Here is a 12,478-nt window from a genome sequence, read left to right on the forward strand (position 1 = left end):
TGCCCACCTTATTGAATTCTTTGAAGAAGCAACGGAAAGTGGAGATAAGGGTAATGCAATGGTGTAATATACATAGGGGGGAAAATTGAGTCGCGCCCCCTTTGGGGCGCTAAATTAGCCGGGGCACTACTTTTAGAGCCCCGAAAAAATTAGTGCCCCGCGGCCGAAATTCATTGGTAGCGCCCCAAGAGGGAAGCGGGGCACTACTGGAAGTGCCCCGCCTCCCCCTTGGGGCGCTGCAGGGGAATATCACGGTGCTATGTGCCATGGTACTGCAGACCTTCCTCCCTTCTTAAAGGGGAGCGACCCAGAGCCCAGCTGGGCCACCAGGGATCGGAGTGCCGGCAAAAGAGCCCACACTCCACAGTGGGGCAGGCAGGTCAGGAAGCTGGGGACGGCAACAGGGGCAGGTGCTGGCAGGTGGCCAGCAACAAAAATGGCCGCCTGGCACCTCGCCTTTAATTAACGCCGCCTTGGCCGCAGGTAGGCCCCCCTGACCCCGTCAGACATAGTGTCTGGCGGTAAGTCAGGGGGCGTTTCCGAAGATCACGGTCGGGGCGCGAGCGGAGTGCTGCAAATGGCGATGATGTCATCTCCGGCGGCACAGCGCCACAGGGCGCTAACAGTTACCACCACCGCTAGCCTCCCGCTGAATTTCGTGGCCGGCGTTGGCGGCACTTAGGGCGCAGAGCAACCAAATTTTTCCCCCATAGACTTTCAAAAGGCTCTTAACTGCCCTCTGAAATGGCCACACAGTTGTAAAAAAATACTACGTAAAACAATAAGAATAAAACTGGACAGACCACCCGGCATCCCCCTCGGCATCGGCTATGGCCATATGACAATGGCACACCCAGCCAAGTCAACCCTGCAAAGTCCTCCTCACCAACATCTGGGGACTTGTGCCAAAATTGGGAGAGCTGTCTCACAGATTAGTCAAGCAATAGCCTGACATAGTCAAACCTTTCAGCCAATGCCCCAAACTCCTCCATCACCATCCCTGGGTACATCCTGTCCCACCGGCAGGACAGACCAGAGGTGGCGGCATAGTGGTATACAGTCGGGAAGGAGTGGCCCTGGGAGTCCTCGACATTGACTCCGACCCCATGAAGTCTCATGGCTTTAAGTCAAGCATGAACAAGGAAACCTCCTGCTGGTTACCACCTACCGCCCTCCCTCAGCTAATGAATCAGTACTCCTCCATGTTGAACAGCACTTGGAAGAAGCACTGAGAGTAGCAAGGGCACAAAATGTACTCTGGGGACTTCAATGTCTTGGCTTGGTAGCACCACTACTGACCAAGCTGGCCGAGTCCTGAACTGCCAGTCTGGGCCTGCGGCAGCTGGTGAGACAACCAACACGAGGGAAAAACCTACTTGACCTCGTCCTCCCCAATCTACCTGTCGCAGATGCATCTGTCCATGACAGCATTGGTAGCAGTGACCACTGCACAGTCATTGCGGAGACAAAGTCCCGTCTTCACACTGAGGACACCCTCCATCATGTTGTGAGTCACGACCACTGCGCTAAATGGAATAGATTCAGAACAGATCTCGCAGCTCAAAACAGGGCATCCATGTGGCGCTGTGGGCCAACAGCAGCAGCAGAATTGTACTCCACCACAATCTGTAACTTTATGGCCTGGCATATCATAAGAACATAAGAACATAAGAAATAGGAGCTGGAGTAGGCCATTCGGCTCTTCAAGCCTGCTCCGCCATTCAATGAGATCATGGCTGATTTTCTGCCTCAACTCCATTCACTGGCCGTATCGCCATATCCCTTGATGCCCTTACTAGTCAGAAATCTATCGACTTCTGTTTTGAATGACTGAGCCTCCGCAGCCCTCTCGGGTAGAGAATTCCAAAGATTCACCACCCTCTGTGTGAAGAAATTTCTCATCTCAGTCCTGAATGGCCTTCCCTTTACGCTGAGGCTGTGGCCCCTGGTTCTAGACTCCCCAGCCAAGGGAAACATTCTCCCAGCATCCACCCTATCAAGCCCTGTAATAATTCTGTATGCTTCAATGCGATCTCCTCTCATTCTTTTGAATTCAAGAGAATACAGGCCTAGTTTACTCAATCTCTTCTCATACGACAGTCCCGCCATCCCAGGAATCAATCTCGTGAACCTTCGTTGCACTCCCTCTATGGCAAATATATCCTTCCTTAGGTAAGGAGACCAAAATTGTACACAGTACTCCAGTTGTGGTCTCACCAAGGCCCTATATAATTGGAGTAAGACTTCTTTACTCCTGTACTCAAATCCTCTTGTAATGAAGGCCAGCATACTATTTGCCTTCCTAATGGCTTGCTGCACCTGCACATTCACTTTCAGTGACTCATGTACAGGGACACCCAGGTCCCTTTGAGCATCTGCATTCCCCAATCATTCACCATTTAGGAAATACTCTGCCTTTCTGTTTTTTCTACCAAAGTGGATAACTTTGGTAGAACCCACATTATATTCCATCTGCCAAGTTCTCGCCCACTTACTGAGCCTATCGAGGCCCCCTTGAAGCCTCTTCACATCCTCTTCACAACTGCCACTGCCACCTAGCTTTGTATCATCAGCAAATTTGGAAATGTTACATTTAGTCCCCTCATCGAAATCATTGATATAGATTGTGAATAGCTGGGGCCCAAGCACCGATCCTTGCGGTACCCCACTAGTCACAGCCTGCCATCCTGAAAAAGACCCGTTTATCCCTACTCTTTGTTTTCTGTCTGTTAACCAATTCTCAATCCATGTGCCCTAATTTTGTTCACCAACCTCTTGTGTGGGACCTTATCGAAGGCCTTCTGAAAATCCAAATACACCACATCTACCGGTTCCCCTTTGTCTACTCCACTAGCTACATCCTCAAAGAACTCCAATAGGTTTGTTAAACAGGATTTCCCTTTCATAAATCCATGTTGACTCTGCCCAGTCTTACTAGTGTGCCCAGTTATTGCATCCTTTACAACAGATTCCAGCATTTTCCCAACTACTCACTCTACCATTACCATCAAGCCACGGGACCAACCCTGGTTCAATAAGGAGTGCAGAAGAGCATGCCAGGAGCTGCACCAGGCATACCTAAAAATGAGGTGCCAACCTTGGAAAGCTGCAACACAGGACTACTTGCATGCTAAAAAGCGGAAGCAGCATGCTACAGACAGGGCTAAGCAATCCCACAATCAACAGATCAGATCAAAGCTCTGCAGTCCTGCCACATTCAGTCATGAATGGTGGTGGACAATTAAACAACTAACAGGAGGAGGAGGCTCCATGAATATCTCCATCCTCAATGATGGTGGAGCCCAGCACGTGAGTGCAAAAGACAAGGCTGAAGCATTTGCAACAATCTTCAGCCAGAAATGCTGAGTGGATGATCCATATCAGCCTCCCCCTGAGATCTCCACCATCACAGGTCAGCCAATTTGATTCACTCCACGTGATATTAAGCAACAGCAAAGGCTATGGGCCCTGACAACATCCCGTCTATCGTGCGGAAGACTTGTGCTCCAGAATTAGCTGCACCTCTAGCCAAGCTTTTCCAGTACAGCTACAACACTGGCATCTATCCGACAATGTAGTAAACTGCCCAGGTATGTCCTGTCCACAAAAAGCAGGTCAAATCCAATCTGGCCAATTACCACCCCATCAGTCTACTCAATCATCAGCAAAGTGATGGAAGATGTCATCAACACTGCTATCAAGCGGCATTTATTCACCAATAACCTGCTCAATGAAGCCGAGTTTGGGTTCCGCCAGGACCAGGATTAATCAGGAACAGTCAGCATGGATTTGTTAAGGGAAGGTCATGTCTGACTAACTTGTTTGAATTTTTTGAGGAGGTAACAAGGAGGGTCAATGAGGGTAGTGCATTTGATGTAGTCTATATGGAATTTAGCAAGGCTTTTGATAAGGTTACACATGGCAGACTGGTAATGAAAGGAAAAGCCCATGGGATCCAAGGCAAAGTGGCAAGTTGCATCCAAAATTGGCTCAGAGGCAGGAAACAAAGGTGTAATGATCAAAAACATGTCATTCTATAGTGGACACTAGGTGGAGCCATAGAGCTGTGTAGAGCTGTATATAGCTGTATGTATTAAGACTACACTACCCAGCTGTATATATATTAAGACTACATTACCCATGAGGCTAGGCTACCCACAAGGCAGCAGTCAAGATGGAAGCCTCTACAGATACAGTACCAGTCCACATGTGCTCAATAAAGTAACTAGCAAAAGCTAGCTGTGTTCATAATAAGCATGTCTAGTTATTAATGAACATAACGAAGGGTAATGGTCAAAGGGTTTTTTTGTGACTGGAAGGCTGTTTCCAGTGGGGTTCCGCAGGGCTCAGTACTGGGTCCTTTGCTTTTTGTGGTATATATCAATGATTTGGACTTGAGTGTAGGAAGTATGATTAAGAAATTTGCAGATGATACAAAAATTGGCTGTGTGGTTGATAATGAGGAAGAAAGCTGTAGACTGCAGGAAGATATCAATGGACTGGTCAGGTGGGCAGAACAGTGGCAAATGGAATTCAATCTGGAGAAGTGTGAGGTAATGCATTTGGGGAGGGCTAACAAGGTGAAGTAATACACATTAAATATAGGACACTGAGAAGTGCAGAGGAACAGAGGGACCTTAGAGTGCATGTCCACAGATCCCTGAAGTTAGCAGGACAGGTAGATAAGGTGGTTAAGAAGGCATATAGGATACTTGCCTTTATTAGCCGAGGCATAGAATATGGAGGGATACCAGGGAGGTTATGCTTGAACTAGCTAGGCCGCAGCTAGAATACTGCATGCAGTTCTGGTCACCACATTACAGGATGGATGTGATTGCACTAGAGAGGGTACAGAGGAGATTTACGAGGATGTTGCCTGGGCTGTGGAACTTTAGCTATGAGGAAAGATTGGATAGGCTGGGGTTGTTTTCTTTGGTACAGAGGAGGCTGAGGGAAGACCTAATTGAGGTGTATAAAGTTATGAGGGGCCTAGATAGAGTGGATAGGAAGGACCTATTTCCCTTAGCAGAGGGGTTGATAACCGGGGGCACAGATTTAAAGTAATTGGTAGGAGGTTTAGAGGGGATTTGAGAAGAAATGTTTTCACCCAGAGGGTGATGGAGGTCTGGAACTCACTGCCTGAAAGGGTGGTAGAGGCAGAAACTATCATCACATTTAAAAAGTACTTGGATATGCACTTGATTAACCTACAAGGAAATGCACCAAGTGCTGAAATGTGGGATTAGGCTGGATAGCTCTTGTTCATCAGCACAGACAAGATAGGCTGAGTGGCCTCCTTCTGTGCTGTAGTTTTCTATGATTCTATGACCACTCGGCTCCTGACCTCATTACAGCCTTGGTCCAAACATGGACAAAAGAGCTGAATTCCAGAGGTGAGGTGAGAGTGACTGCCCTTGACATCAAGGCAGCATTTGACCGAGTGTAGCATCAAGGTGCCCTAATAAAACTGAAGTCAATGGAAATCGGGGAGAAAACTTTCCACTGGCTGGAGTCATATTTAGCACAAAGGAAGATGGTTGTGGTGGTTGGAGGTCAATCATCACAGCCCCGGGACATCTCTACAGGAGTTCCTCAGAACAGTGTCTTAGGCCCAACCATCTTCAGCTGCTTCATCAATGACCTTCCTTCCATCATAAGGTCAGAAGTGGGGACGTTCGCTGATGATTGCACAGTGTTCAGTGCCATTCACAACTCCTCAGATAATGAAGCAGTCCATGCCCGCATGCAACAAGACCTGGATGACATTCAGGCTTGGGCTGATAAGAGGCAGGTAACATTCGTGCCACACATGTGACAGGCAATGACTATCTCCAACAAGCGAGCGTCTAACCACCTCCCCATGACATTGATCGGCATTACCATCGCCGAATCCCACACCATCAACATCCTGGGGGGTCACCATTGACCAGGAACCTAATTGGACAGGCCACATAAATACTGTGGCAACAAGAGCAGGTCAGAGGCTGGGTATTCTGCAGCGAGTATTATGGGGAGCAGGCAGGAAAGTGGTGTTGAGGCCAAAACCAGATCAGCCATGATCTTATTGAATGGCGGAGCAGGTTCCAGGGGCCAAATGGCCTACTCCTGCTCCTATTTCTTATGTGTGTCTCACCTCCTGACTCCCCAAAGTCTTTCCACCATCTACAAGGCACATGTAAGGAGTGCAATGGAATACTCTCCACTTGCCTGGATGAGTGCAGCTCCAGCAACACTCAAGAAGCTTGACACCATCCAAGACAAAGCAGCCTGCTTGATTGGCATCCCATCTACCACCTTAAACATTCACTCCCTCCACTACCAGCATACCATGGCGGCAGTGTGTATCATCTACAAGATGCACTGCAGCAACTTGCCAAGGCTTCTTTAGCAGCACCTCCCAAACCCTTGACCTCTACCACCTAGAAGGACAAGGGCAGCAAGCGCATGGGAACACCACCACCTCCAAGTTCCCCTCCAAGTCACACACCATTCTAACTTGGAAGTATATCTCTGATCCTTCATCGCCGCTGGGTCAAAATCCTGGAACTCCCTCCCTAACAGCACTGTGGGAGTACCTTCACCACATGGACTGCAGCAGTTCAAGAAGGCAGCTCACCACCACCTTCTCTAGGGCAACTAGGGATGGGTAATAAATGCTGGCTTTGCCAGTGATGCCCACATCCCATGAACGAATAAAAAAAAAGGATTGATGTGTTAATTCCAAATTAATTTCAATATAGAAAAGTATGAGGTGATACACTTTGGTAGGAGGAATAAGGAGGGGTATCTCTGATAATAAAGGACGACGTAAGGACAGTGGTGAAAAAAGATCTTGGATCAGAAGATCAGGAAATAGAATCAGTATGGGTGGTGATAAGAAATAACAAGCAGCAGAAAACACTGGTGGAAGTAGTTTATAGGCCCCCTAACAGTAGCTATACCATTGAATAGAGTATTAATCAACAAATAATAGGAGCTTGTAACAAAGGTAATGCAATAATTGTGTGGTCTTTAAGCATCACATAGACTGGGCAAATCAAATTGGCAAAGGTAGTCTGGAGGACAAGTTCAGCTAATGCATTTGAGACATTTCCTAGAACAATACTAGATGTTCCAAAGATGTGCGGGCTAGGTTGATTTGGCTATGATAAATTGACCCTTAGTGTTAGGGGATTAAATACGTGGGGTTATGGGGATAGGGTGGGATATGTGTCGGTGCAGGCTCGATGGGCCGAAATGGCCTCTATCTGCACTGTGGGGATTCTGTGATTCTGTGAATACTCCGTAACTTAAATAAAGTCAATTATATAGGTATGAGGTGCGAGTTGGTGAAGGTAGACTGGGAAATTAGTTTAAAAGGTATGACGGTAGATAAGCAGTGGTAAACATTAAAAAAAATATTCCAAAATCCTCATAATGTTGCAAAGAATAATAGTGAGACTGAGGATTGGGAGAGCTTTAGATACCAGCAAAGAATAACCAAAAGTTTGATGAAAAGGGACAACATAGAATATGAGAGCAAACTAGAAAAGAAATATAAAAACAGATTGTAAGAGCTTCTACAAGTATGTAAAAAGGAAGAGAGTAGCAAAAGTAAGCATTGGTCCCTTAGAGGCTGAGACAGGAGAAATTATAATGGGGAATAAGGAAATGGCAGATACTTTAAACAATTATTTTGTATCTGTCTTCAGAGTAGAAGACACAAAATCATTACCAGAAATAGTGGGGAACCAAGGGGCTAATGAGAGTGAAGAACTTAAAGTAATAAAGATCAGTGGAGAAAAGTTCCTGAGAAACTAAAAACTGACAAATCTCCTGGACCTGATGGCCTACATCCTAGGGTTTGAAAAGAGGTGGCTGCAGAGATCACAGATGCATTGGTTGTGATCTTCCAAAATTTCCCAGATAAAAAGTTTCACTGATCTGTATTTACCACTTTAATAGTTTTTCCATTGGCTCTGTGACTTTGAGCTGCAACTGAATATGTATATCCTGGATCAACATTTATGATTGGAAAAGCCTTTCAGTTTTCATGTTTCTTTTCTTGCAGACTATAAACCAGGAGTATCCATGGGGAGAATGTAATCCCAATATGCAGCTGGAATATAATGACATTTATACAACTTATGGTTGTTTACAAGAGTGTAAATCAAAGCATATAACTGAACTCTGTGGTTGCATACCCTTTCTGCTGCCAGGTTAGTAATCATTTTAAAAGTGCATTTAAAGTGGGCCAAAGGACCATCAGACTCTACCTTTAAGGTTTTACATATTGATTTTACACTGGTTCTGGTGAAATTAGAACACTAAAGACATACGAGGAGGTTTTCAGGTCTCCTGCCCAGTGGAAATGGGATGGTACTGCCCCCAAAACGGCAAGGAATGACTTACCACCCTGATCCCGGCATTGTTCTTGCCACTGCAATCTGCACCCCTCCCCCACCCCCCCCACCCCGACCTACCGCTGGGCAGCTGGAGCACCTGCCTGAGTCAGGCTCCAGGTAGATGCTTTCAATATGCAATTCAGGGCCCTATGAAGTACATAGGATCCCGTTTGCCATTTTAGGGCATTACTAGGTGTATTACCTGGTAATCCAGCCAAAGAGGACCCCAAAGGTAAGTTTATCTGTATTTTTGTGGGGCTGGGAGGAGCAGGAGTGCTCCTCTGAGCTCCACAAAACTAGAATGGGCCGCTGCTGCTCCGAGTCCAACCCACTCCTGAGATCGAACCTCCATTCCTCCATGGACCTACCTACTAGGGTGACTGTCCATAGTGAGCTGGCTGCCCTGAGGTACTTATTTTCTACCCACAACCTGCCAGCCGAAAACAGACCGAGCCCCCCGCTGGGACTATCAGGCAGTCAGTTGGCACGGTCTGCCTAGTGTGCTGCCCGAACTCTGCACCAGGCGAAATTCTACCCCATAAGGGGATAAAATTCCATTTCGGTGGAGTGCATAATGGGTGGGAGCAGATTGACTGGCCATTATACATTCCATCCAATTTCCTTTTCCTTGAAGTTAATAGAAAGGAATATTGGTTGGGTGTATAATCGAGAACTGATACGATGCCGCCCGTTTTACCCCAGAATTGAATTTCATCCCCAGTGTTCTCTTCTCCAAATCAGTTGCTGACTTTACTGAATATGGTTAGTTTGGGAAGTTTCCATGTATATTAATGGTTTTCTCAACTGGTCAGTCACATTTCTATTAATATCACTTATAAAATTCCAAATTTGAGCAAATTTTTAGCACATCACCAATGGGATAAGATTAAGCTGTGGAAAATTTAAAAACTCCAAGAAAATTGTATGTATGTTTTAATTCTTCATTATTTTTGGAAACTGGTCGGGGTCAGAATGGGCATCATTAACAATGTGGTGATGTATATACTTTCTTATCGGACAGTGAACAGAGCTGATAAATAAAGGCTAAAGGACAGGACTAAATTGTTTGCACTGTTATTTGTGTTGAGGCCAACAATGAATCTAACCACCATTCTATAAACATTTCATTCCACTCTGCTAGGACACAGATGATGTATATCAAATAACTTCCATTTTTCTTTTGGTATGTTTTTAAATCTGCACTGATTGAGTACTAAGGAGGATATGGCAACTAAAATTCAATGGTCATCCATTCCCTAGATTTGGGATTTAATATTAAAAGAAAAAAGAAAACATCAGTAACTTAATTCACTACGACATTTCTGCAGCTACCAATCTGCTCAACCACACTCTCACCACCACGTTTGATGTCCTAGTCCCTATTAAAATAATTACTCTCTCTCACCCTGGCCATTCCCCCGGTATTGCTCCCATCTTCACTCCCTTAAGTCCAAGGGACGCAGACTTGAACAGATGTGGTGGACAACTAGTTTAGCCACTCACTGCCAGATCTGGCTGGACCACATAAAGCATTATCAGGTCCAGCTCTTGTCTGCCAAAACTGCTCACTATTCCAGGATCATTCTGGAATGCAAAGATAACCCCTGTAAACCCCTCTCCCCTTTCTCCGCCACCCTCACCTCCAGCAACAAGTGTGAGGAGCTCACGGACTTCTTTGTCTCTAAGATTGAGACCACCTGATCAGCTGCCTCTGCCACTTCCCTTCCTTCCCCTAGCCCACCAGGCCAAATTTCCTCTAAAGTTCTCCTCTGCCCTAGCCCTGAACTCGCAGTTTCTCTCCAATATCCCTTCATGACTTCCCTTTGCTCATCTTGTCCATGAGATCCATTTCCTGCTCCCTCAACCCAATTCCCACTAAACTGCTGACCACCCAACTTCCTTTTCTGGCTCCCATGTTAGCTGATATTGTTAATGTTCTCTCTCCTCAGGGTACTGTCCCCCTCTCCTTCAAATCTGCCAACATCACCCCTCTACTCAAAAAAACAACCCTTGGCCCCTCTGTCCTTGCAAACTACCACCCCATCTCCAACCTCCCTTTCCTCTCCAAAGTCCTTGAACGTGTTGTCGCCTCCCAAATCCATGCCCATCTTTCCTGGAACTGCATGTTTGAATCCCTCCAATCAGGTTTCCGCCCCAGCACCAAAATGGCTCTTATCAAAGTCACAAATGACATCCTATGTGACTGTGACAAAGGTAAACTGTCCCTTCTCGTCCTTCTTGACTTGTCTGTAGCCTTTGACACGGTTGACCACTCCATCCTCCTCCAATGCATCTCCACTATCGTCCAGCTGGGTGGGACTGCACTCACCTGGTTCCATTCTTATCCAGCTAATCGTAGCCAGAGAACCACCTGCAATGGCTTCTCTTCCTGCTCCAGCATCGTTACCTCTGGTGTCCCCCAAGGATCTATCCTTTGCCCCCTCCTACTTCTTATCTACATGCTGCCCTCGGCGACATCATCTGAAAACACAGCGTCAGTTTCCACATGTACACTGATGACACCCAGCTGTACCTCACCACCACTTCCCTAGAACCCTCCACTGACTCTAAATTGTCAGATTGCTTGTCCGAGTTCCAGTACTGAATGAGCAAAAATTTCCTCCAATGAAATATTGGGAAGGCCGAAGCCATTGTCTTCGGTCACCGCCAGAAACTCCGTTCTATAGCCACCAACTCCAACCCTCTCCCTAACATCTGTTTGCAACCTTGGTGTCATACTTGACCCTGAAATGAGTTTCCAACCACACATTTGCGGCAAAACTAAGACCGCCTATTTCCACCTCTGTAATATCGCCCATCTCCGCCCCTGCCTCAGCTCATCTGCTACTGAAACTCCTCATCCATGTCTTTGTTACCTCTAGACTTGACTATTACAATGCACTCCTGGTTGGCCTCCCACATTCCACCCTACGTAAACTTGAGGTCATCCAAAACTCGGCTTCCCATGTCCTAACTCGCACCAAGTCCCGTTCACCCATCACCCCCCGCTCGCTGACCTACATTTGCTCCCGGTTAAGCAACACCTCAATCTTAAAATTTTCATCCTTGTTTTCAAATCCCTCCATGGCCTCGCCCCTCCCTATCTCTGTAATCTCCTCCAACCCCTCAATCCCCCGAGGTAACTCCTCTAATTCTGCCCTCTTGAACATCCCTGATTATAATCGCTCAACCATTGGTGGCAGTGCCTTCAGCTGCCTAGGCCCTAAGCTCTGGAATTCCCTCCCTAAACCTCTCTACCTCTCTTTCTTCCTCTAAGATGCTCCTTAAAACCTACCTCTTTGACCAAGCTTTTGGTCATCTGCCCTAATTTCTTCTTATGTGACTTGTTGTCAAATTTTATTTTATAATACTCCTGTGAAGCACCTTGGGACGTTTTACCTTGTTAAAGGTGCTATATAAATACAAGTTGTTGTTAGGGTTAAGGATAATGGCATTTGCAGTATCAATGCCTGTAGTAGCCACAGAATCACTAAGGGGGAGAAATTCGGTATCGTGCCGTTCGGGGCGCAATTATTGGCCGGGCGCAAAGTTTAGTGCCTGGCGCTAATTATCGTCTCCGACTGCAAACTTAGCTTCTATCGCCCCTGGAGGTGATTGGAGTGCCAAATCAGATGCTACATACCTTTCTTAAGGAGCTAACGCCGAGGAGCGAGGCGCTACCTCAAAGCGCTGGCAAAGCTCAGGTGATGTCAGTCAGCAATGGAACACAGACACACTGGCGCCGGCCAGTTCTTAAAGGGGAGGGTCGATCTTGCTCTCTATCCGCACCCTGCTCATTGCAGCCTTGAATCTCGGCCTGGAGAGACCTGTACATCAAATCTGCTGGAAAGAACAATGGAGAGGCCCAGGGAAAGAGCTCAGAGTGTAGCCCCCATAGTCTCTTCTAAATTGATGCAAGGAAGGTCAAATCAAAATGAACCTGCAACGTGCTCCTCAGTACCCCAAACTCCTTCGCACAGAGTTGAATCTCTCCAGAAGTCTCTCTCTCTTAGAATTCGTGGTGCATAAATGTTGCCAACAAAAAAGGGCAGGAAGCGGTCGCCTTTAAATAGCACTCCCCCAGTCCCTTCCCA

At 46.7% G+C, this 12,478-nt stretch overlaps 1 protein-coding gene across 1 annotated transcript in view; it reads left to right on the plus strand.

Annotated features, from left to right (window-relative positions):
* Positions 1-12,478, plus strand: part of LOC147122751 (bile acid-sensitive ion channel-like) — a 452,148-nt gene that overhangs the window by 123,653 nt on the left and 316,017 nt on the right. Inside the window, exon 5 of the mRNA XM_086005364.1 lies at positions 8,051-8,198. Coding sequence (XP_085861490.1) covers positions 8,051-8,198 — 148 coding nt within the window. The remainder of the gene's footprint in view (positions 1-8,050; positions 8,199-12,478) is intronic.

The sequence above is a fragment of the Somniosus microcephalus genome, chromosome 2, assembly GCF_052327205.1.
Source record: "Somniosus microcephalus isolate GS21.2 chromosome 2, FLI_Smic_1.0, whole genome shotgun sequence".
Lineage (NCBI taxonomy): Eukaryota > Metazoa > Chordata > Chondrichthyes > Squaliformes > Somniosidae > Somniosus > Somniosus microcephalus.